This window comes from Sciurus carolinensis, unplaced genomic scaffold, assembly GCF_902686445.1.
Source record: "Sciurus carolinensis unplaced genomic scaffold, mSciCar1.2, whole genome shotgun sequence".
NCBI lineage: Eukaryota > Metazoa > Chordata > Mammalia > Rodentia > Sciuridae > Sciurus > Sciurus carolinensis.
In genome coordinates this window covers 203,001-229,361 of record NW_025920226.1, presented here as the reverse complement: position 1 = coordinate 229,361, position 26,361 = coordinate 203,001, and the positions used below count along the sequence as shown (strand labels likewise).

Below are 26,361 nucleotides of genomic sequence, written 5' to 3'. Positions count from 1 at the left end.
TTTTCAGCTGGTTCAGTATTCTCTACTACCCAGCAGATTGTCACATGTCCAACAAATTGTGTGTGTGCTCTCTGTGTGTTAGTCTTGCCTGCACCTCAGTAGGTTTCTGCGAGTCCATCACACTGCTTACTCGTTTTGGTCAGTCTTTTCTGCACCACAGTAGCTTACCACAGACCCTAACACTGCCTGCTTACTCAATTTGGTTCAGTCTTCCAAGCATCCTACCTGATTTCCACAGGCCACTCACACCACCCAGTTGCTCACTAAGGTGAGTATTTCATCTGCCCCAGCGTTTCCCCCATGCCCCTAAACATTCCTCCTTGCTCATTAGTCTGTCTTCACAGAACCCCAACAAATACATACGTGACCTTCAGACTGCCTGCGTACTCACTGAGGGCTGATCCTCACTACAGCCCTGCACGTATCCAAAGGACCCTCACAAAGGCTCACTGCTAAGTGGGGTCATTCTTCCCCACCCCAGCAGGAATCTGCATGCCCTCACATCGCTGGGTTGCTCACCATGGTCCCTTTCCCTTCACTCCAGCAAGTTTCCACACCCAGTGCCATCTTCCTTCTTGTCCTCCTGGGTCAGTCTTCCCTACTCGCAAACAGGTTGCCCCAGGATTCTTGCACTGCCTGCTTGCTCACTGAGGGTCACGCATCCTTGAACACCAGTTGATTTCCACTGGCCAGCACACTGCCCGCTGCTCCGCTGAGTCAGACATCCCTGCACTCCCGCAGGTTTTCCCATGCCCTAACACTGCCGCCTTGCTCACTGTGGGTCAGTGTCCACTCCACCCCAGCAGGTGTCCCCACACCCCTCACACTAATTGCTGGCTTGTTAGGGGTCCCTTTCCAAACACCCGAGAAGATTCACCCAGGTCCCTCTCAGTGCCTGTTTGTTCACCAAGGTCAGTATTTCCTGCACCCTGCCTGTTTTCCCATGCCCCTCAAATTGCATGCTTGCTCACTGAGTCAGTGGTTCCGGCACTTCAGCAGTTGTCTGCAAGGCCATCTCGCTGCCGCTTGGTCAGCTGCATGCGTTTCCCCACACCTCAGGAGGTTGCCACAAGCTCCAAAAACTGCTGCTGGCTCAGCCAGGTCAATCTTTCCTTCAGCACATTAGGTTTCCACTGGCCTGTCAAAATGTCTGCTAAGTCAACTCTGGGTCAGTCTTCTACTCCACCTAGAAGTTTTCAACCCCCACACAGCAGGTTCAGTCTTTCCTGGATGCCAGCAGGTGTTGGGACACCCCCCCCCCACACACTGCCTGCCTACTTATCCTCAGGCTTTCTTCTCTTAATCCCAGTGGGTGTATGCCACCTCTTGACTCTCGATGCCTGATCGATTTGGTCATTCTTCCTCCAACTCTACCAGGTTTCCCCATTCCTCTCACACTTCCAGCTTGCATGCTGTGTGTCTGTCTTCCCTGCACCAGAGCAGGTTGCTGCTGGATCTTAACACTGCCTGCTTGCTCAGCTGGGTCCATCTTGCCTGTACACCAAATGTGTCCACACACCATTCACACTGCCAGCTGCTCCCTGGGGGTCAGTGTTCCCTGCCTCCTGCAGGTTTCCACAGACTTCACATACTACCTGCTTGCTCAGCTGTATCTTGCTTCCTGCACCCCAGGAGGAATCTGCACCCACCCCCACTGCCTGGTTGCTCACTGCAGCCCAGGCTTCCCTTGAGCCGTCGGTTCCGGTTTCCACACATGCCTCCCACTGCCAACTTGCTTAAATGGGTCAGACTTATCTGAACCCCAGCAGAAACCTGCCTGCGCCTGACACCGCGTTCTCCTTCAGATGGGTCCGTATTCTCTGAATGCAACCAGGTTGCCACAGGTTCCACACACTGCCTGCTTGCTCACTGTGGGCCACTCTTCCTTGCCCACCAGCTGAGTCCCACTAGTCATTAACACTGCCTGCTTGTGCAGCTGGGTCAGTCTTTTCTTCACTGCACCATTTTCCCCCAAAACCTAATTTTTCCTGCGTGCTCACTGTGGTCTGTTTTCCCTGTACCCAAGATATGTTTGCAGTACCATCAGACAGCCTGCTTAACAACTGTGGGGAAGTTTTCCTACACCTGAGCACGTATCCCCAGCACTTCCTGCTTGTTGAGCTGCATCATTCTTCCCTTCGCCCCAGGAGGTTGCCATAGACTCCAAAACCTGCCTGCTGGTTCAGCTGGGTCAGTCTTCCCTAGAAGCCTAGGAGGTTTCTATAGGCCCCTCACACTGCCTACTTCCTCACAATGGCCAGTTTTCCCTACACGCCAGCAGGTTTCAGTGGAAACACACGTGCTGCTTTGGTCCAGTGTTACTCTTCCCTGCACCACTCCACATGTTCCCTCCCCCCACAATACCTGCTTTTACAGTAGGGTCAGTATTCCCCGCTATCCAGCAGGTGTTCATATGCCCCACAAACTGCCTGCTTGCTCAGTGTGTGTCAGTCATCTGTGCACCACAGTTGGGTTTCTATGAGTCAGTTACACTGCCTGCTTGCTCCCTGTGGGTCAGCTTTCCCTGAACTCCAGCAGCTTCCCACAGACCCTAACTCTGCCTGCTTGCTTAGTGTGTGTCAGTCATCTGTGCACCATAGTAGGGTTTCTGTGAGTCAGTTACACTGCCTGCTTGCTCCCTGTGGGTCAGTTTTCCCTGAACTCCAGCAGCTTCCCACAGACCCTATCTCTGCCTGCTTGCTCAGTGTGTGTCAGTCATCTGTGCACCATGGCAGGGTTTCTGTGAGTCAGTTACACTGCCTGCTTACTCCCTGTGGGTCAGTTTTTCCTGAACTCCAGCACCGTCCCACAGACCCTAACTCTGCCTGCTTGTTCACTTTGGGTCAGTCTTCAGATTACACCAGCACTTTTCCATAGGTCAGTCACACAGCCCGCTTGCTCAGCTGGGTCAGTCTCTCCCAAAGTCACCCATTTAAGCCACACCCACAAATATTTCTCCTTGCTCATTGGAGTCTTTCTTCACTGATCTCCGGCAGATGGATGTGCACCGCTCACACTACCTGCTTGCTCACTTCGGGTCAGTCTTCCTGCACCCCAGCTCATCTCCACAGGCCCCTCACACTGGCAGCTTGCTCGGTTGGGTCAGCCTTCCCTGCACCACAGCAGGAGTCTGCGTGCCCCCACTTTGCCAGCTTGCTCACTCTGGTTCAGTCTTCCCTGCACCTCAGCAGGTTGCACTGGGCCCCTAACAATGAATGCTTGCACACTGTGGGTTGGTCTTTCCTGTACCCCAGTATGTGCCCACGTGCCACCCAATGTGCCGGCTTGCTCACTGTGTTCCGCCTTCCAAGCACCCCATCTCGTGTCTGCATGCCCCCCCTTTGCCTTCTTGTTCAGCTGGATCAGTCTCCCTACATGCAAAGAGGCTGCCCCAGGCTCCTCACACTGCCTGCTTGTTCTCCGTGGGTCTCTCTTCTCTGCATCTCAGCTGGTTTCCATATTTTCTAACATTGCTTGCTTGTTCACCTGGGTTAGTCTTTGCTGTACCCCAACAGTGTCTGCAAACCCCACACACTACTGACTTGTGATTGGTGAGTGGCACCCGCACCCTGGTGGGTTGCCATAGGCCCTTTACCCTGCCCGTTTTCTCAGTTGAGTCAGTCTTGCCTGAACCCCAAACTGTGTTTACATATACATCACACATGCAGCTGACTCACTGGGGTTCAGATTTCCCTGCACCCTACAGGATTCCCCAAACCACCGCAGTGCCACCCTGCTCGCCGTGGGTTAGTCTTCCCTGCACCCAGCAGGTTTCCAATGACAACTCACCCTGCCTGCTTGCTCACTCTGGGTGTGACTTCCTTCCCCTCAACAGGTTTCTGTGTTTGCAGAACATGCCCTACTAGCTCAGCTGGGTTACTCTTCCTTTTCACCCAGCAGGTATTCATACCCTACACCTTTGTCATGCTCGCTCACGGTGGCTCAGTCTTCCCTGCACGCCAGCAGATTTCCAGTGACAACTCACCCTGCCTCCTTGCCCACCTGTGTCAGTCTTCCCTGAACCACTCCCGATGTCCACAGGCCCCCCACAAGGCCTAACAAGCTGGGTCAGTATTTCCTGTTTCCCAGCAGGTGACCGCATGCTCCACAAACTGCCTGCTCGCTTATTGTGGTCAGCCTTCCCTGCACCCCAACAGTTTCTGCACCCCCTGCACACTTCTTTCATGTCCCCCTGGGTCAGTCTTTCCTACACACAAGCAGGTTGCCCAGGATTTTCACACTGCCTGCTTCATCAGTGGGCACCACTCTTCCTTGCACACCAGCTGATTTCCACTGTCCACTCACACTGCCCACTTGCTCATCTGGGTCAGCAACCTCGTTGCTGAGGCTGCCCTTGAACTAGCAGTCTTCCTGCTTCAGCCACCTGAGTTGCTAGGATTATAGGCATGCACCACCAAACCCAGACAAAATGCATCTTGTTCTACTTTGAGATAATAATTGCATTCCTGGAAGATCCTAAGTAAATACTTTGCATTGGATATGTAATATTGAGCAAAGGACCAGCCTTAGATAATGATCAACAGGCAGAATGAAAGATCATCCTACAATATGGAACATCTAGTGTTCTCTATACTTCTTGCTAAATGTCAGTAGCAGCTCCCTTTTCCAATAATTATGGCAATAAAAGATCCCCTATAAAATTCAAGCCTGCCCTAGGAATTAGGACCACGAGGTGGGGCTTTATGAAACATAGGAAGGAGTTGGGATTTTATTCCAATTTCCATGGAAAGTCACAGAAAGATTTTCTTTGGGAAATAATATAAACTATTTTGCACTGTTAAGTTTTCCATGTACAAATTGATTGTAGTAGGGCCGAGAGTGTTGGCAGAACATTGCAAGCAGCTGCATCGATCCCTAGACAGCAAAAGAGACTTCCAAAGAGCTAGAACAATAAAGTCACTCACTCTACCTCCCACACACACATGCACAGATATCGATTGGATCATCTAATCCAAATGTGTATTGCTAGTTATGCACATCTTTGCATTTTGTACAGTGGCTAATATTCCATTGACAATATTATAGATATAACATATTATGTATATATATAACATTATGTATATATAACATATTATGTACATATATAATAACATTATGTATATATAACATACTATGTATATATATATAATACATGATGAAATACTGGTTCACAAAGCATTATAGCAATATCTTGTGAAACATGAAGGAACATCAGTTGAGTCTGAGGACATCTGTTTGGAGTAGTGAAGTGGGGATTGAACTCAGTGGTACTCCACTGCTGAACCACATCCCCAGACCTTTATTGTGTTTTATTTAGAGACAGGGTCTCACTGAGTTGCTTAGCTTCTCACCTCTGTGGAGGCTGGCTTTGAACTCGCGATCCTCCTGCCTCAGCCTCCTGAGCCTCTCGGGATCACAGGCCTGCGCTACCACACCAAGCAAGGTTTTTTCTGTTTCTTTTTCTTTCCTTTTTCTTTTTTATCCTCTCTCCCTATTTTTCTCTCTCCCTCTCTCTTTCTTTCTTTCTTTTTTATTGTCAGCTTTTCACAAAGTATTCCTTAAAAACATCACTCCCAAGCTTTTAAATGTAATAGGCCCCTGTCTTTTAATTATCATACAAAATTCAGGCAGAATGGATTATGGCCTTTTGTATTCTGTTGCTGACGCTGAGCTTTCAGATCTCCAAAGAGATTCTTCAGTTCCAGGTCTTGGAAACTGTGGGCCACAGGTTGCCTTTTGGCAACAGCAGCCTTCAAAGTGACCCAAGCATTACAAAACTGTACCTGATACACATTTATCAGACTCGGTAAAAATAATCTTTATAGAGAAAAGCCTACAGTTCATACAACCCCAGTTGTCCCAGAAGAAAAAGGGGTGTAAATGCAACAAAGAAGCCCACTGCCCTGTGGTGGGCAGCCCCTCTTCTGTGCCGGGTGACAGGGTGTGGTAATGTGACCCCAGTGTGGTACGTTTGCAAGGCACTTGGCAAATTACTTGTTTCCTAAATCCTGCTAGTAGAAGAAAATGCAGGCGATAAATTAAAGAATATTTTAGGAAATATCTATGGTTCTAAGGGACCCTACTGATATTATACCACCGAAATATTCCAAGTCCATGGTCCCAGGAACTGGCAATGCTTTTCAGAGATTTATGGTTCTTTCAACAGCTGCTAGAAACCCAATGAGCTTTGGAGGATCAGGGGTTGCACCCCGGAGCTACTGAGCCGAAGATTTTGTCTGCTCTCACCGTCTTGTCTCTCCTGCTATTTTCCTGGAAGCTCTTACGTCTCCCATTCATTCTTCTTGCTCAGTGTGTCTTTCTTTGGGGTATTATTATGCCATGCTAATATATCTGGGGAAGCAACTCAGGAGGACTTCTGGTTTGTTTTGTTGTGAGGTGCTGGGAGGAAACCCAGGGCTCATGTGAGTGCTCTACCACTGAGCAACATCCTTCGCCCCAGCCTGGACAGCCTGGAATACTTATTTTTTTTTAAATTGTAGATGGACACAATACCTTTAATTATTTATTTTTATGTGGTGCTGAGGATCAAACCCAGTGCCTCACACGTGCCAGGAGAGCTTCATCTGAGGTGAAACCGGTTCCTTCTATTGATTGAATGGCACCAATAACTGCCCCTTCTGGATTTCTGCACACTGAGAGATGTGTACATTTAGATTCTGCTAGTTTTCCTCTCAATTTCTTGAGTTCTACCAGTCTTGTCTTTTCTGACTTCAAGGATCTTTGCTCTTTACATGCTTCCTCTTCACTAGTAATTTAGTTGATTTGTTTTAATAGGCAGAGAATATCTGAGGGAAAAAAAAAAAAACCTTTCAAAAGAATAGCAAATCTTACCCTAAAATCTAATATATAAAGAAATAGAAATCACCAATTTTTAATCAAACTAAGCAATAATGGCAGGTTTATTTAAAATTTCCATTAGAGAAAACCCACTTGTTTTGGAATAAATGTACTCAATGTATGAAAGCATTTAAGTGAATAAAAATATAACAGAAGAAAATAAAACAACAGTACGAAAAAATTTAAAAAGTTTGAAATGGATTTAAACAGGGATGTTCTTTAAAATCCTTCAAATATTTAACAGTTACTAGGTTTGACAAACAATTTGTTTGAAAATGAAAGCCTATTTCTGTACTGTAAACTCCATAAATCTGCCTGTTAAATTCAAACACTTGACATAACTGGTATCGAAATACATAGGCTGTCAATTTCAGAATATCAGGAATATCTCATTTGCTCTCACAGTTATTTGGATTAACCAGCTGCATTATGCTTTTTGGGGAGAGGATGGAATACATAAAAAAAAAAGAACATAAAATCTCTAAAAAAAATTGAAACAGCCAAACTGAGACATCAGTTTTTTTAAGGCAACAAACTGAATTTTACAGTATATTCTACATTTGCCATTGTCACTTCCCCTATCCTCCCCACCTCAAATACTCCTGAATTCACTAGTATTCACTTTCAAATATTCTGTACAAATATATTTAGCAGAGAGCATATGCCTAACATCATTCTGACAGCAGAATGGTCAGCATACAATTTTAGAAAGATTACTATGTAGATCATAAAGATTTACCTTTACTTAAAACAAAAACCATAACTAAACAAATAGTTTTAAAATTATGAAAACCCATGAAAGAAGATTCGACATGGGCTCTAGCCCTGATAAAAACACACTTCAGAAAGACCAACCGTTAACGCTAAATTTCTGCCAAACGATGACCCTACAGTGCCAAATGCAAAAGAACCTCTTAGGACCACTCCTTTCTGATAATGTTACTGGCTATCTTGCCTATAACTAGACACAGAGTCCTGCTAAAAGTCTGTATTTTACTTATTTTACAAGGGAATGTTACAATGCAAACTGGACAGGTTCTTGATATCAACAGTATGTCATCAAGGGTTTTTGAATTTCTGAATCCAACATTTGGTCACAGAGGTCAAGTACTATCAAGGCCCCTTTGTCAGCTCTCCATCGGGTCTGACTCATCCATCCTTCGAGGACATGCCAGGTTCAATGGTTTTCAGAGATAGAAGCCTTGGGCCACTTAAGACACTGATGAAATAGGACTATGAGGTGAACCCATCTGGGTGAGAACTTGATCCAGCCACCGCAGGGGACCATGCAGATGTATCTCAATCCAGCAGGGGGTGCTAGTGACATCCTGGCGCTGGTATTCTGCTCCCCAGCCCTGGAAAAAAAACGGCAGCGTCATTTAGCTTAATATGATTAACTCAGTGTTCAACTTATTAAGTAACAGGAGTTCACCTAACCAGGGACTGAGCGAAGCCACAGACCGTTCCCACAGGAAGCACACACACACACACACACACACACACACACACACACACACACCATCTGGCAGGTGAACTGTGGTAGACAGTGCTGGTCAAATGAAGTTCATCCATGAACTCCAGATTAAGAATCAACAGCTAAGGTACCTATCTTTGAGCAAGGGCCTTAATAAATTTTGAACTACATGAAAAGTACAAGCTATACTAGAACCACTAAAACAACAAAAACCTGACTAAACAAAAGTAATTTCCACTGAGATGAATGCTTATTTTTACAAAAAGATTATGGACTTATCATTGAACCAAAAGTAACGAGTGTTACAAGCTAAAAGGAATAGAACAATCATAAAAGTACTAAAAAGAAAGGACTGACTATATTTACTCAATTGCTCTTACAGGACAAAATTTAAAATTATATGATTAAATACATTACATATTCTAATGGTCTTACAGTAGCTAAAATAGTGCTACATGCTCAGGAAGAGGCTACTGAAGGTTATTGCTGTTGACTTTCAAAACAGTACTCCTATGTTCCAATATTATTTTCTTAGAAATTCAACTTCTGGTTAAGGTTTGAAACTCCCTAGATCACAAGTCTGCTACGGCTGACACATATAAAGAGGGAGGACACAGACATCATGAGGAACTCCAACAAGGCACACCAAGTACACTAAACCCAACCTAGGCCCTCGGAACTCACTCACCTTCACAAAGCTCAAGCGTATAAGGCATACTTTTGTGAGCTCATAGACGGTCTTGAAACCATGGTTCACAGACTGTGCCAGCAACTGAGCAAATTCCTGGTTGTTAAAAATCTTCAAGCTGCACCCACTGGGAATCTTGCAGACAGTCGTGGGGTGGAATCCGTGATGGTAGTTGCAGTTCCGACTTTGCACGAAGATACTACTGTCGCTGAGGCACTCGGCGTACACCTCCCCTCCAACATAGTAAAGGTGCACTCCTGTGGAAGGACAGACCATTGAGCTATGGCACACACCTCCCCTCCAACATAGTAAAGGTGCACTCCTGTGGGAGGACAGGCCATTGAGTAGAGCACACACCTCCACTCCAACATAGTAAAGGTGCACTCCTGTGGAAGGACAGACCATTGAGCTACGAACACACCTCCCCTCCAACATAGTAAATGTGCATTCCTATGGCAGGACAGACCATTGAGCTATGGGACACACCTTCCCCTCCAACACAGTAAAGGTGCACTCCTGTGGAAGGACAGACCATTGACCTATGGCACACACCTCCCCTCCAAAATAGTAAAGGTGCACTCCTGTGGGAGGACAGGCCATTGAGCTACGGAACACACCTCCCTTCCAACATAGTAAAGGTGCACTCCTGTGGGAGGACAGGGCATTGAGCTACGGCACACACAACAACTCCAACATAGTGAAGGTACACTTCTGTGGTAGGACAGACCATTGAATGGCACACACCTCAACTCCAACATAGTAAAGGTGCACTCCTGTGGGAGGACAGATCACTGATTTATGGCACACACCTCCCCTGCAATGTAGTAAAGGTGCACTCCTGTGGGAGGAAAGGCCATTGAGCTACGGCACACACCTCACCGTCAGCACAGTAAAGGTGCATCCTGTGGGAGGAAAGGCCATTGAGCTACGGCACACACCTCCCTTCCAACACAGTAAAGGTGCACTCCTTTGGGAGGACAGACCATTGACCTACTGCACACACCTCCCCTCCAACATAGTAAAGGTGCACTCCTTTGGGACGACAGACCATTGAGTTATGGCATACACTTCCCCTCCAACAAAGTAAAGGTACACTCCTTTGGGAGGACAGACCATTGAGATACGGCACACACCTCCCCTACAACATAGTAAAGGTTCACCACTGTGGGAGGACAGGCCATTGAGCTACGACACACACCTCCCCAACAATATAGGAGAGGTGCACTCCTGTGGGAGGACAGGCCATTGAGTTACAGCATACACCTGCCATTCAACATAATAAAGGTGCACTCCTGTGGGAGGACAGACCATTGAGCTAAGGCAAACAACTTCCCTCCAACATAGTGAAGGTGCAGTCCTGTGGGAGGAAAGGCCATTGAGTACGGCACAAGCCTCCCCTCCAACATAGTAAAGGTGCACTCCTGTGGGAGGACAGGCCATTGAGCTACTGCACACCTCCCCTGCAACATAGTAAAGGTGCACTCCTGTGGGAGGACAGACCATTGAGTACGGCACACACCTCACCTCCAACATAGTAAAGGTGCACTCTTGGGAGGACAGGCCATTGAGCTAAGAAACACACCTCCTCTACAACATAGTAAAGGTGCACTCCTGTGAGAGGACAGATCATTGAGGTATGGCAAACACTACCCCCCAACATAGTAAAGGTGCACTACTGTGGGAGAAGTGACCATTGAGCTACGGTACACACCTCCCCTCCAACATTGTACAGGTGCACTTCTGTGGGAGGACAGAATATTGAGTTATGCCACACACCTCCTCTCCAACATAGTAAAGGTGCACTACTGTGGGAGACAGGCTATTGAGTTATAGCATATACCTCCCATTCAACATAGTAAAGGTGCAGTCCTGTGGGAGGACAGACCATTGAGCTATGGCATACACCTCCCCTCCAACATAGTAAAGGTTCACTCCTGTGGGAGGACAGGCCATTGAGCCACGGCACACATCTCCCCTCCAACATAGTACAGGTGCACTCCTGTGGGAGGACAGAACATTGAGCTACAGCCACACCTCCCCTCCAACATAGTAAAGGTGCACTCATGTGGGAGGACAGATCATTGAGTTATGGCGTACACCTCCCCTCCAACATAGTAAAGGTGCACTCCTGTGGGAGGACAGACCATTGATCTACGGCACACACCTCCCTTCCAACATGGTACAGGTGCACTCCTGTGGGGGTACAGACCATTGAGCTACAGCCACACCTCCCCTCAAACATAGTAAAGGTGCACTCATGTGGGAGGACAGACCATTGAGCTACGGCACACACCTCCCTTCCAACAAAGTAAAGGTGCACTCCTGTGGGTTGACAGACCATTGAGCTATGGCACACATCTCCCCTACAACATAGTAAATGAGCACTCCTGTGGGCGGACAGGCCATTGAGTACAGTACACACCTCCCCTCCAGCATAGTAAAGGTGCACTCCTGTGGGACGACAGAACATTGAGCTAAGGCAAACCACTTCCCTCCAACATAGTGAAGGTGCAGTCCTGTGGGAGGAAAGGCCATTGAGTACTGCACAACCCTCCCCTCCAACATAGTAAAGATGCACTCCTGTGGGAGGACAGACCATTGAGCTACCGCACACCTCCCCTGCAACATAGTAAAGGTGCACTCCTGTGGGAGGACACACCATTGAGTACAGCACACACCTCACCTCCAACATAGTAAAGGTGCACTCTTGGGAGGACAGGCCATTGAGCTAAGGCACACACCTCCTCTTCAACATAGTAAAGGTGCACTCCTATGGGAGGACAGGCCACTGAGTACGGCACACACCTCCCCTGCAACATAGTAAAGGTGCACTCCTGTGGGAGGACAGGTCACTGAGCCACCGCACACACCTCCGCTGCAATATAGTAAAGGTGCACTCCTGTCGGAGGACAGACCATTGATCTACGGCACACACCTCCCCTCCAACATAGTAAAGGTGCACTCCTGTGGGAGGACAGACCATTGATCTACGGCACACACCTCCCCTACAACATAGTAAAGGTGCACTCCTTTGGGAAGACAGACCATTGAGGTGTGGCACACACCTCCACTCCAACATAGTAAAGGTGCACTCCTGTGGGAGGACAGGCCATTGAGCTCGGCACACACCTCCTCTCCAACATAGTAAAGTGCACTCCTGTGGGAGGACAGACCATTAAGCTACGGCGCACATCTCCCCTCCAACATAGTAAAGGCGCACCCCTGTGGGAGGACAGACCAGTGAGCTACCGCCACCCCTTTACATTTGAAAGGCACCTGTGCAACCTGAACATAGACGTATACATTTATATGGATTTCAACTTTGGCAGCATAGGCACATATTCTCTAAGTCCTGCACAACTGATAAAATCTTAGTTAATACAATATACGCATGTCAATAAGAGCACTGAAGAGGTTTCTATAAAGTAAAAGAACAATTATAAAAATATGACAATGTACAAAAATTCTACTTTGGGTTTTTATGGGTGGTACTGGTGGTAGAGCCCAAGTATGCCTTATCACTGAGCCACATCCTCTTCCCCATACCAACTTTTCAAATTTTGAGACAGGGTCTTGGTAGTGGCACAGGGCCTTGTGAAGTTGCTGAAGCTGGCCTTGAACTTGCAACTTTTGTGCTTCAGGCTCCCAAGTCAGTGGGGTAACAGGCAGGTGCCACTGTACACAGTTCATTTTGGTAAGTCAGTAAGGACCTACTTAGCCATGGCTGAACATGCATTCTCACTCTAAAAATATTGTACAATAGCACTTGGGCTTTGTGGTGGTGACTTCTATGTATTCAACATATGTCTCTTGCATTTATTTTGCAGCAGAATATAGAGAAGGGAGACCAAAAAAGTAGAACTAGAAAACTAGAGGTAGAAGAAACACTGTTGAGAACTGAGATAGAAGAGATAGTAAAATTTTTTTGAACTTAAAAGTGGCATGCTGTGTAAAATGGTAGCTCACCAAACTACCACCTAGTGCAAACTTCTTCCTGTGAGACCCAGAGTCCTGGAAGTGTAGGAAATTGACACATTGCAGTCTTTAAAAGAAGAAAGAAGGGGCAAAGGCCCCCTCAACAAACTCCCATGCCATTAAGGGAGATTACACATGCCACTCAGCTGTCACAGCTTGTGTGGCTTTAAACGAGCCATCTTTCAGGTAGCTGCATGGCTTGGACACTGTACTGTGACTGTCCCATCTGAAATACTAAGTGTTGTGTTTACATGTACACTCAAGGCAGAAGACGTCTGTAACAAAGAGCTGCTGAGGTAGAAACCCATCTTTCACCTAATGCAGTAGAAACTTTAGAGAAAGACATTCATTACCAATAAGAAAAATGATAAATTTCATCTTGTAAAAGTTAGAAAGTAATCAAAAATATAAATAAGCAGAAAATGTTACTCTATTAGTGACACGGAGAAAATGATTTTTAATAGTCTAAAACACCATATTCGGTTCTGGGTATCGTTAAGCTTTCTTTACAATCATTTATGCATGGCTATGGAGCTAACCATTTATTTTACAGTTCTCCCATGAGCAGACCATTGTGTTTATGCTGATTTTCTGCTGCTACAACAATCCATGATAAATGTCTCTGGACAATTTGTAATAACATCCTGGCTAGAGATTCCTGGATGTTAAAGCACTAGATCAAAGACTTTGAATCACTTCGCCAAATGACTTTCCAGGATGCTTGGATCAATTTGCACCCTCACCAGCATTGTGTAAGTGCCTTCCTTGTTTGACCCAGGCAGAACTGAATCTGAGCTTCAACAAAAGCCAAGGTTTTCTAATGGATTGCTGAAACGTGGTGTAACCGTTTTAATCTGTGGGAGGCTGCATATGTGGCCCTCTATGCTTCTCCCCTAAACTCACTGTCCATGTTCTTACCTATTTATCCTACCAGGGTTCTAGCTTTCTTATTATTTTTTAAAGAGTTGTACAAATAGAGGTAGAAAATTAATAATTTATATCTTATTTCCCTGTTAACTTTTGTATTTTAATTTGGTTCATAATATATTTTTTACCCTAAGGATGTTTGAAATACTTTTTTCAAATCTACTATGTTGCTTTTTATGCTTAGAAAAAAATGTTTTACCTCTTTGATCAAATATATTTTCTTCTCACCTTTTAATTGTTTGCCTTTGAAAAATACTCAGTAATCCATTTGCATATATGGTACAGGGTCAGGATCCTCCACTTCCCAACAGCTGACTGTGTTACTGAGAACTGTCAGAAAACTCTCTTGATTTGATATGCTTCCCAACAACCTTAAATTTTTTATGCAGTCTGAATTTATTCTGTTTTGTTTATGATTTACTCATTGATTTGTAACATTTTACTAACCCTGGTGTCAACAATTTCTTTATATTCCATTAAATCTTTTAGCTACCTACTCTCATTTTTTATTCTTCCAGGTAATACGCAAAACATATTATTCAAATCTTGGAAAACATCACATTTTAGTTTAATTTGCTTTAAACTACAAATTAAGGTAGGAAAAGCAAATACCCTAAAATGCTTTCACAATATTAAGCCTTCCCTTTAAGAAACACAGACTGCCTGTTTATTTGAATTTTCTTTCTCTCTTGGTAAAGCTTTACTATCTTTTATATAATACTCAGTACAGTTTACATTATTTTCAATAAATTTATTTTTTTCTGTTGCTAGTAGGACTGGGACTTTACCCTCGCTTATACTTTTTAACTAGATATTGCCAGATTAAGGGAATCTAACAATTAAAAAATAGGTTCTCCAGGGTCTTCTAGGTAAACAGTTTCCTGTGAACAGACGCAGTGCTCATCCATGATACGGCACAGGTGATGGAGAAGACTGGTGTGCTTTTGACAGGACTGTGAATTAACACAGGCTTTCTGGAAATCATTTGACAAAATGACAAAAAGAGTTTTTGGCCTACTAATTTCACTTCAAGAACGTACCTCATGAATGTTATCTAAATCAATCATATCATCTGCAAGTCATGATAATCTTGGCCGACTGCCAGCATCTGAAATTCTGAGCACACTACTCAGGGCTTCTGGAACAACTTTAAGTAATGGCATTCCCAGAATTCTTATTTTCTAAGAGGAAATTGTACTATTGCTTTTTTACTACTTTGCGGGAATAGTCACCTTAGAATTTAATGAAAAGTAAGTCCTTCCATCCCAAATGCAGAATGTGTTTAAAAATCACAAGGTTTACAGACCATACAAAGTTAACTATGTATGTTATAAACCTAACTTCTAGCATTTCATAATTAAAAGTGTTTAGGGATTTTTCCCCCATTTTAATCATCTTATGGAAATATGTATCAGTTCCTATTTAAGGATTGCTTGGTTCCCCTGCCTCTAGAATGTTAAAGCTCCGTCTCAAATGCCTTTTAAATATCCATTAAATAATCTTTCTATCTGGTCCACTGTTTTAAATTTCAGATTATTCTTTTTAAACATTTAGCTCTGAAAACAATTTCAAATTCATAGAAAAGTCTGAAAAATATAAAAAAACAATAAAGCAACTGTATAGCCATCACCCTGACTAATCCACTGTGACACTCTGCTCCCTTTCCTTTATGGTCGGCACCTCCCTCCCCACAACACACTCACACAGGATTGCTTCAGCTACAGATGGAGAGACAGCAGGTATCCTCATATGTGCATACTGTCTTTCTGAAATATTGCATCATGGTCCTTTACCCTTAAGTACTTAAATACGAACTTCCCAACCAAGACAGCTTCACATAATTGTTAGCAATGATAGTGAATTTGACATTGATATGACACTTTGACCTGCCCTTCTTAGTTCAGTTTTGTCTGCTGTTCTCAATACTGCCATTTATAATAATTTCCCCCTGTTCAGTACAGGATCATGTCTACTAACAGGTATTATACACAGCTGTCATGTCTTTTAAGTACTTTTAATTGGGAACATTTCTACAATTTTCTTGTTTCTTTTCCACAAATAATTTGGGAGAATAAGACTTTATTCTCCTTACTCTTTTAAATATAGAGTGCTTGTCACTGTGGGTTTCCCTGATGTTCCTACAGAAGGGCCCAGGTATGCATTACCAGCTGGACTTGCCTAATGCTGTGGCCTTGTCAGGGAATCACATCTGGAGGGATGTGGTATTTCTTGTCTTCACTGCTGATGACAATTTTGATCTCCCAGCCAAGACGGGGGATCGATTATGTAATTAAAAATACAAATTACTGTTTTTCCACTGTGCAATCACTGCCTTCTAGTGTCTTTGAGTCTAGTAGGAAGTTTGTGGGGAGACACTTGGAAGACCATGCAAATATCCTAATTCTCATAAAAATTTCCCTTTATATTTAGCCTTCACTGAGGATTCTTGCTTGACTCACAACAGGATGCTTGCCAACTGCTGTTTCTCCAACTCTAGCTCTCACTCTACACCAACCAGCCTTCTAATTCACTAGCTCATCTATTTATTATTGGCAAGGACACATGTCAGTATTGTTTTTGAGTGGTTTAAAATTCACTAGTGCATCTCATTATATTTGCCCTAGGTATCTGTAGGTTCTGAATTCAGATAGAATTTAAAAAAAAATAAATCTGCCTATACTGAACATGTACAGACTTTCATTTCTTGTCATGATTTCTTGAGCAGCCCAGCATACTATCTAGTTTCACAGCATTGAGCTGCATTTGATTTAAAGTATACAGGAGGACTGTGCATGTTATAAACAAACACTACACCAGGAGAATTGAGTGCCCATGGGTTTTAGTACCCTCGAGGATCCTGAACAAGATACAACAAGGGACAACTGTATTTTGTGCTCACACCGAGGGCTGTGTGGCAGAAGCCTCTTCAAGTTGACTCCTGTGACTTGCCCCACAAGTGTTCTTTAGTTTCTGCTATAATGAGATGCTTCAGGCTCATCACATCTGGCTGGGAGCTGGCCATTTCTCCATGGAGCCCCAGTTCTTTGGGAAACGGCACTGGAAGTTACAGTCGAGGTCAGAGATGCACTGTTGCTACTTGATGTCTGTTTCTTGGCCCTTCCAGCCACATACATCAGAAACCACATGTATCCAAAGATTTCCATATGAATGAGAACAAACACGTGTGTGCATTTCCATGAATATATTATTAAGGTGATAATACATACTGATGCCACCACCTAGTTCACGAGTCATCTCTTGCCCTCCTTCGTGTTTCTGTGTGTCCCTCATTCCACAGTGAAAAATAGGCCCCCCAATAGCTGCACATTCATTCATTCACTTAATCTTATCATACATGTAAAAGTTACAGAACTGTCTCACTCATATCACCACTAAATAATTGAATCTATTATTTATTCTATAGCAAAACAAGATAGCATAGTGCCCTGAAATATGATTTTGGCTAATTCCCATCAACAGAATGGCAGTCAGGAGACCACATAGTCTTTAAATGGAAGAACTTGCATATCATACAAATTTTAGGAGTATTTTCAAATTGCAGCAACTGAATATGATCTGGTGTTTGACACCTGAACAAACGGCCAAGCCTCCTCTGGGAGAACTGTGACTCACCTTTTCCAATGTGCCGCCTGGTCTTTTCAATAGTGGGATTCCGTCTAACACTGGAGAGCTGCCCAAGGCAGAAGCGGTTCTCACTGTGGGAAGGATCAGTGAAGCCATCCACCAACACGCTTGTGGAGGAGGCATGGAAGGCTTCTCCCACACGACTGTTGAGCTCATAGTAGACAATGGAGCACCAGTGTTTTGGTTCCTCATAAGCAACTGCCTGAACATCTGTCAAACAGAAAAGGTTCCATCAACCCAAGTTTGTGCCCCGGGCTCTCAAAAACTGAAACTGCATCAGAAAACTGGCTCGGGATCGTGGAACAGCGACTGTGCTCACACGTAAGCAGTTTTCTCTGAGGTCTAAAGCAGGTACTTCTTACTCAAGGAGACATTCTCCTTTAAAAGGAAAACAAATTTCCTCCAATTGCCACCAGAAAGAAAGACTAGCAACAGCATTTGCTGAGTACTAACAAGAAGCTACTTGCTTTTTAAAATGCAGTAAAGTTTTATTTACAAACAGGAGCAGATTCAATGGGATGTGGGCAAAAGTCTGCTGACTTCTCCTCCAGGAAACCCACCAGAGAGGCCAACAAGAAAAGGACAACATCCCTTCCTTGTGAAAATATTAGCTGATTGTAGACTTCCTCCACTGAGGAAGATTTTTAAAGTTTAAAATTCTTAAAGGAACATTCTTAAATCTGTGTCACCTTCCTGAAATTAGCCACAATGGGCACAGGGGCCACAGATCCTATTAGTGTGTACTACTGTGTCCATTCTCTCCTTCATCCTATTTTCCAAATTCCAAAACTGTGTGAGGTTTGTGATTAACTAATCAGAGTTTTTATTTGTTGACTTATATGTTCGATAAAATGTCCTAGAGAGGATCAGGTATCATAAAACACAGTCAGTTAAAAAAAAAAAAAAAGATCCAAAAAATTTACTGCTTAAAAGTTGTACATCCCAATTTATTACATTGCACATTTAAGGTTCACAGAAAAATTCAATGCAAGGTCCAGAGATTCTCTGTATGTCCCTGACCCTGTGCATTGCTTCCCATGCTATCCATGGCCCCCACTGAGGGGGATATTTGTTATAACCTATGAATCTACATTGACACATAATTATCACCCTAACCCCAGAATTAATATTTATAGGAGGTGTGTGTCATACTGGAGATGAACCCAGAGCCTTGAGCCATCTTGACAAGCACTCTACCATTTACTACACCCCCAGCTCTTAGAGCTCACTCCTGGTATTCTTCCTTGTATGGGTCTGGACAAATGTACAGGAACACAAGCTGTCATCATAGTATCACACAGATATCACCAAACCTAAGTACTTAAAAAATACACACAACTCTGACAAAGTCTGAGGCATCTCCTATTTTAATTAAAAAAGTGCTAATGGAATAAGCAGTCAGTTGCATTTTGACTTCAATTAAAATCTAGAAATCAAGTTGCACTTTAACTTCAATTTGCATAAATGTTATACAGATTGAGCAACCTGTGCATGTGAGTGTGTGTGGGTGTGCAGTGAAGCCCTGGGAGAGGCCCCTGGGGAAGGGTTCCTTCTATCCAGCAGTGTGGCCGTGGCTTCTGACAGAGGCTCAGGGTCCTCCCACACTTATTCACCTGAGCTCTGCTCTCTTAAGCCTACTCAGCTTGCCACTGTCAACCTGGAAGACGGATGGCACCGTCCCCTCAGTAACTGCCATGAATAATACAGAGCTGGAAGTAGAGACTCACCCTTCACCAAGGAAAGAAAGGAATGTCCAGTTCCACTTAAGTTTTCCAGGGTGAGAAGAGGAAAAGCGTGTGCCTTGATTTCTTTTGGTAATAAAGTTAACAATAAATTCAGCAAGAAAGAAGCAAATGCTATTAGTTTCAGTGAGTCATAAATAAGGTCTAGAAAACAGATGGGGTTAGAATCTAGATTCTAACCACAAAAGAAACCTTTTGGAAGGCCGATTAGGTGAACTCTCCATTGTGAACAGCAACTGTGGAACTCCGCTTTGCTGGTGCTGTGCCCACTGTGGCTCAGCTCCCCTCTGTCCATGTAAAAGCATCCTTTCACCACCTTTCTAAACAGTGAAGTACTGGAGAGCTGAAGAGACAAGCGAACAGCCACACTCAGGCCTCCGTTAGTTAAATGGTCAGTGTCCGCTCGTTAAATAAGAGGCACGTGTTATCCACAGAATGCTTCCCATCGGGCTTCTCTCCCTGTGCTCTACATTTCTCTAGCAGTTATCTTTTTAAAGATTAATAAAATTTAAGAGAGAAAGCAATGTTTGGACATATGGACATTGGACTCTACAAGGGCAGCAAGCCAACTCAGCTTACCTCCTCTGTTGACTTCTGAACACAGTGAAGGCACTATCATATTTGTGTCCATTGGCTGAGAGCCATCCTGGGTCACAGGGTCCTCACGAGGCACGTAAGCAGGTGGGGGAGTATCAGCTACGAAGTTTCAAAGAAATTACATGCTTAAAACACATATTTTCTTCTGTGCAAGACTAAGACTTCAAGTTGCCAATTAACCTTCACATCAAAAGACTAGATACTACAGACACCAGTCTTGATGTACAATTTTTGAAGATTATTAGCATCTGAGAAACTCCTCCAATTTTAATGATGGTTCAGTAGGAGAACCAACCACTACATGCCTGTTACAGAAGTTATCAGCCCATCCAGGACCATGCCATTCACTGATTCATTCATTTGTACATTCCTTCATTTCTTCCTTCATTCATCATATGCGATTCAATATTATATGCAGTTTCTTGTTAACATTTGAAAGTTTCACCCAAGTTTTTAGCACTAATTATACAGAAGTTTTTTTAAAATATTTTTTTTGGTTGTAGGTGAACATGATACCTTTACTTTACGTATTTTTATGTGGTGTCAAGGATCAAACCCAGTACCTTACGCATGCTAGGCAAGCGTTCTGCCACTAAACCACAACCCTAGCCCCCAGAAGCCTTAGTAATTAAAAGTCTTATGGATCATGCTTTCCATCACTAATATCTGCTGCAGCCATTTCTGGGAACATCAGTGACTTCAGTGTCCTTAAGGCTCACAATATGGAATTACCACTGGCAGTTTTTTCTAAACTTCTGCAGAAACACATCCAGGTAAGCAGAGTCACCAGGTGGCTTGGACCACGCCATTTTAAAAAACAATTAGAGCGGCGCTTCAGCCCACTCCCATACTGTCTGCCTGAAGAGGACCTGCACATCTTAGTTTCAACTACTGGATGGAAAACATCTGAAAGCTACAAGAGAATGATTAAGAAGGGAGGTTTGAGAATCTTTGCATTAAACCTATGGGCTTTTAGGAATTTACCAGCCAAGTTTCAATGAAGTCTATGAATTTAAAACTGTTAACTTTCCATCACTTTGAGCAACCTGTTAGGATCACCTTCTCCCTACTACTTAAATAAGCACTAGTTTTAAAATCCTTAATAACTGGAAATAAATCAGTTTATCACAGTTTTAATTCTAAAATCTTCTGTTTCAGAATCTACATATGTACTCTCCTGAAGAGCTCACCACCTGCTGGCAAACCAGGGCAACGTGATTTCTGAAACAACAATACTGGTCCAAGTCTGGTGTTTCCTTACTGTAAAATAAAGCACCGTGGCTTCCCACCAACAGCCCTTTGTGGTCACGGGCTCTGGGGAGCCCACCACCTAGCACCATGACAGAGCCTTGGGAACGAACTTTGACCTGAGGGAACTGCATGCTGGGCAAAGTCCTCGGGCAACCATTTAATGGGAATAACCATCACTGCTCCTCCAGGGGTTCTCGGGGTGCTAACTGATGCTCCAGCCCAATCAGCCCAATGCTGCCTCCATCCAGTGACTCAGGGTCCCAAGACATGATTACAGGGGTTGCATCTAGATGCCTTTCCCCATTTTTCCTTCTGTTTACATTTAGCTTCTTCCCTGAGGCTCTATGGCTGCCTGTTTTACCTCAAGCCAGGAGTCAAGGCAGCCTCCTCTGAGCCTGAATCCCGTGGATTTCCACTGTCAAGTTAGGGACAATTTCACTGGCCACCTACAGCATCAGCGTGGCTTAGAGGGAGAAGCTCATTCTGGCTGGTGGTTAGGATTCCTCCTCTCTTTTTCCTGCATTTCCTCTACCTGGCCTGTGTCTTATCCCTGACAGCCAAAGACAAAGTATAAACTTGGCAAGGATCTCCAGGTTTTTCTTTCAGGCTCGGCCGGTTGCCACTGCTCTGAAGTGCTCTGCAATGTGTCTCCTTACCACCAACCTGCCCACCAAATTCAACAGGTTTTCAAGGGAGTGATGTGGACAGGGAACCACCAGATGTCAGCACTTTGATCTTTAAACTAATATACCACCTTCATCCCAAGAATTTTGGATTAAAAAACCACAATGCAAAATAAAGAGGCTTACAAAATAGGGTAGTAACAAGGGCTGGGTTGTGGCTGAGTGTAGAGCGCTCGCCTTGCACACGTGGAGTCCTGGCTTCCACCCTCAGCACCACATAAAATGAAGGTGTTGTGTTCACCCAAAACTAAAATAAATATATATGTAAAACTTCACACGTATTTTTATAAATTATATATAATTTATATATAAAATAAATATATATTTATTTATATATATTTGTGTATATTAAAAATAGGGGAGTAACAACTACATAAAATGGAAGCCATATAAAGTATGAAACACTTTTCTTTTTCTTCAGTACTGCGGATTGGAAGTAGGGACACTTTACCACGAAGCTACAGCCCCAGATCTTTTTATTTTGCTAAGTTGTGGAGGCTGGCTTTGAAATTGTGATTCTCCTCTCTCAGACTCCCAAGTAGCTGGAATTCCAGGTGTGCGCCACCCACTGGTTCACTTTTCGATTTTTAAAGGTCTGAGACTGATGCTGAGTTTAAATTTACTTAAAAACACTCTAAGTGGCCCAAAAAACGTTTACCCATTTTCCCTTTCCAAAATGTTAATGAACTTCAAGTCCGTCTTTGATTTTCCTTGAGGTCTACTGGCAAGAAATTTGGTACTGTTTGTTTTCTGAGATTCTTGTTTATAATTTATAATTTGAAAAATACAAAGTCCTCATTTATCATATATTTTGATAACCATTACACCATCAGTTATTGTCTAAGAGGAAAATCATTATTTTTTGCCTGTGGTAAGTTAAACAAGCAGATGGTTCCTGCACTCCCACTGCAGTTCCTTTGTTGCTAAAGTATGTTTCTTGGGATTACATCACCACTTAAATGAACTTAATTCGATGGGGTGTGATCCCTTAGGGATCATCTTATCTGTGGTGGAACTGGCAACAGGTTTTCTTCCATGTCTGAAACGAAGTTAATCAGGCTGTTTTTCGTAATGGCAATATGTGTAATGCACTATTTCTCTTTGTTTGAAATCAATAACAAAGAGTGTAATAATGTCACTCGCAGAAGGATGCAGCTGTTTCCAAACTTATTTTCAAACAAATGAAAAACAGTTTTTATTTGAGCATCTGTGCCTGAAAAACGAAGCAAGACATCTGCTTCCTTGGCTGGAGCCTCCTACTCTGCCAGTGGCACATGAAGCACCCAAGCTTGGGCCCAGATGCTGGGTGAGGCCTCCTCCCTGCCAGGTGGTCCGTCTCCCTGGGGCCACTCCATCCTACCTGGCATCTGATAAAGGCCGCCTGGGTCTGAGCTGGTTGGAGAGTGATAGGTGCTGCAGTTGCTTCCAGGAGAATCTGGGTAGCTGCTGATGGGAGAATGCAGGAACGGGTGGCTGGTAGGCTGCTGGAAAGAATCTGGAAAGGTGGCATTGAGTGGCATGTGAGGCTCCTCCTGTCCCAAGTTCCGGAACTGAGCTAGGAGGCTGTGCTGAGGACTGTATTCACTGTGTCTTGGAACCAGCACTGGAGGAAGAACTGGAAATGGAGAGGAAAAGAGGAGAAATAAAAAAGAGAATAGCAAAGATCGATAAGCCCCTCACTAGAAAGCTGTAACATTATCTGTAAGTGACAACGAACGATCTGAACCCAGCCCTGCGGCTGACTCAAAAGCACCATTCAAATGAAAATCCATTTTATACTTAGGAACAAATCCAGTGTCTTTATACCCACAGATGACATGCCTGAGATCTGCAGCATGGACAAAATGCCCAAGGAGAGTTTGCAAAGTACATTGTTTTAGGTTAAAAATTGTTAAGGTTCTCATTCTTATTTTTTCCACCCACTAAAAAAATCAATCACACTTAAGAATAAGTCCACTTCACAGCCCAGCTGGTAAGATTTTAGTGTTTACTGAATGATATGAATTATTCACCATGAATATTTGAAATGACACATAAATTTGCTTTAAAGTGAAAAGCAGAGTAAATAAGGCTGAGGAAGTCGACAGTGAGCAAGAAAACATCCAGGGGCTGGTGAAGACGCCAATGGCACAGGGGTGGTGCCCTGTGCGGCACAACTCACTCTGTGCGGTCCCAGCGGCAGCCCTCCATGAACACCTCTTTTCTGAGATGCGTAGTCAATTTACCAACGATCCTTGGCACCCCGATAGGCCAAGGAGGACACAGGATGAAAACCACATTCTGCTAACTAAAAACTCAAGACAGGAAGGCCCAAAAGGCAGGCACCTGAGAGAAGCAAAAGCAACTACTGTCCCTCCTAAAAGCTCCATGTAACACTAGGAACCTGAGGAGCTAAAATGAGCATGCTCCTCAAATTCTAGAAACCTCCAGGCAAAGCCACCATCAATACAGCCATTCTAGAAGGGAAGGGCGGGGCAATGGTCAGTTACAGAGCCCTGACCAGGCTCCACCCAAGTTTCCCACCAGGGTCACCAGAAGGCTTCTCCTAATGCAAAGGCCTTTGGAAGCCCTCCTGCTCTTGTATCCTCAGTGGATAGGAGAAAAACCCATTTTCAAACTGCAGGAGCGAAGAGATTATATTTAAAATCTATTATTGTTGGTAGTTAAAACTCAATGCATTTCCTTAAAGCAACAATATTTTGTGGCATTAGAAATCAGTTTGACTTCTGAGGAGTTTCCAGGGAATCTCATGATTTATTTTGCTTTTGAGGAAAATAAGCTCTTAATACTTAGATTATCACATATTTATGAGCTGAAAAATATGAAGTATTAAATTTCTCATGCTATATCTTACGTTCCTATATAATCCCGTAGCAGATTTGTTGATTTCCCTATTATCTGGTCCTTCAGAAATAAAGCTTTTGAGCATATTGTTTTACTGTTTTTTCAGCACTGATGGAATCTGCCCAAACCAAGTCATTAAAAAACTGATTCTTTTCTCCTTCTACCTTTCAATATCACCTGAAGTGCAAACTACTTTATCTTGTCAAAAAAATTACTGATAAAGGCTTCTGAAATGCCAATAGAAACCTTACAAGCTGTGAAAAAGCCCAATGACTTTAAATTATCATCTAGCTACAGTTTCTTACAATTTTCACTCCAAGTCACTCTAACCCCCTAAACTACCTTCCACAAATGCAGAAACAGGGGGCAACCTGAGTCGATCTCCATCTCCTCTACTTTTCAGAGGACACCCCCTGCCAGCCTATTTTAGCAGCTCCTATTTTGCTCAGGAGAATTTGAGAACTTCCTGTTCCTACTTCCTGCAGGTAGGGGAGCCAGGGTGGAAGACTTAACCTTTGCCACAGCAAAGGAGAATGTATTTCTGCTCCTGCAGTTACCTGATGTGTGGTGATCTGCTCAGCCAGAGATGAGCTCAATCAGCTTTGGAAGATGACCTGGGAGCTGAGCCACCAAGGACAGCAAAGCAGCACGCTGCAGATGAACTTGGCAAGGAAAATAACTTTTCCCTCACCTGTTTTCTTTTGGTGTGGTGCTGGGGACTGGACCCAGGGCCTTGCACATGCTAAGCACATGCCTGGCCACTGAACTCCACTCCCAGGTCCTCACCTCTGATGGTTGGATGATTTTGTCACTGTTGGTGGAGGCACTTTTAATAAACTCTGAACACTGAATTACTAGGTATCTATAGTGAGATGCACAGATCTTCACATAAACAGAACACACAACCCTCCCTGGCTTCTCTGCCTGTGAGATTCATCTAAGGCTGTGTTCCATTTTCTCACATGTATGTACTGCGATTTATTTGATGACACAATATTATCTTCTGCCAATTAATTGTTTCCAGTTTGGAGTAATTATAATGAAGCTACTAGGATCATTCCTTTATTTAACTTATTTTGAAATGGTTTCAAATTTACAGAAAAATTACAAGAATGGTGTAAAGAACCCTTATAGATCCTTTAGATCCTCAACAATTTCTAACATCAGCTACTCTACCCTCCTCCCCGCTCCCCATTCACACACGCACATACATTCATTCTCCTCCTGAGTCATCTCAGAGCAGGTAGCCCAGATCCCCTCCATTTCTAAAACGAATGTGAACTTCCACATGTAGGGTTAACAAAATAGCTGTTTTCTGTTTGATTCTGCTGACATTGAGTTGTTTTGTAGACTGTCTCTCCATTTGGGTCTCTGTTGTATTTCCTGATGATTAAACTCACAGGTTTTTGACTGAAGGGAGATGACATTCCTCTCTCCTGAGGGTCAGCCTCCAGAAGTCCACCGCCTCTGCGTGTGACCAATGCTGTTCATCTCTCCACTTGGTTAATGTGAAGTCCAACTCATCCACTGTCTAGAGTTACGATTCCTCCTTTTGTAATTAATAAAAAACGAGTGGGAAAAAAACAGTGAGTTCTCATCAAACTCTACCCCATGTGAAGTATCCGTTTCTGCTTGAATCAATCTTTGTCATGATGACTGCAAAACAGCAAGATTTAA

The 26,361-nt window shown here is 43.8% G+C and overlaps 1 protein-coding gene and 1 non-coding gene across 2 annotated transcripts in view; both read right to left on the bottom strand.

The window, feature by feature from the left end:
• Positions 1-8,069: 8,069 nt before the first annotated feature.
• LOC124975214 (mothers against decapentaplegic homolog 1-like) overlaps positions 8,070-26,361 on the bottom strand; it is a 37,038-nt gene continuing 18,746 nt past the window's right edge. The window contains exons 2-6 of the mRNA XM_047538042.1: positions 23,201-23,455; positions 19,889-20,005; positions 17,556-17,777; positions 9,021-9,277; positions 8,070-8,213 (exon numbers count right to left, since the gene is read on the bottom strand). Coding sequence (XP_047393998.1) covers positions 8,070-8,213; positions 9,021-9,277; positions 17,556-17,777; positions 19,889-20,005; positions 23,201-23,455 — 995 coding nt within the window. The remainder of the gene's footprint in view (positions 8,214-9,020; positions 9,278-17,555; positions 17,778-19,888; positions 20,006-23,200; positions 23,456-26,361) is intronic.
• LOC124975219 (small nucleolar RNA SNORA33) lies at positions 20,574-20,703 on the bottom strand. Its single transcript, XR_007106867.1, has one exon. It is a non-coding gene; the product is annotated as a small nucleolar RNA SNORA33 (small nucleolar RNA).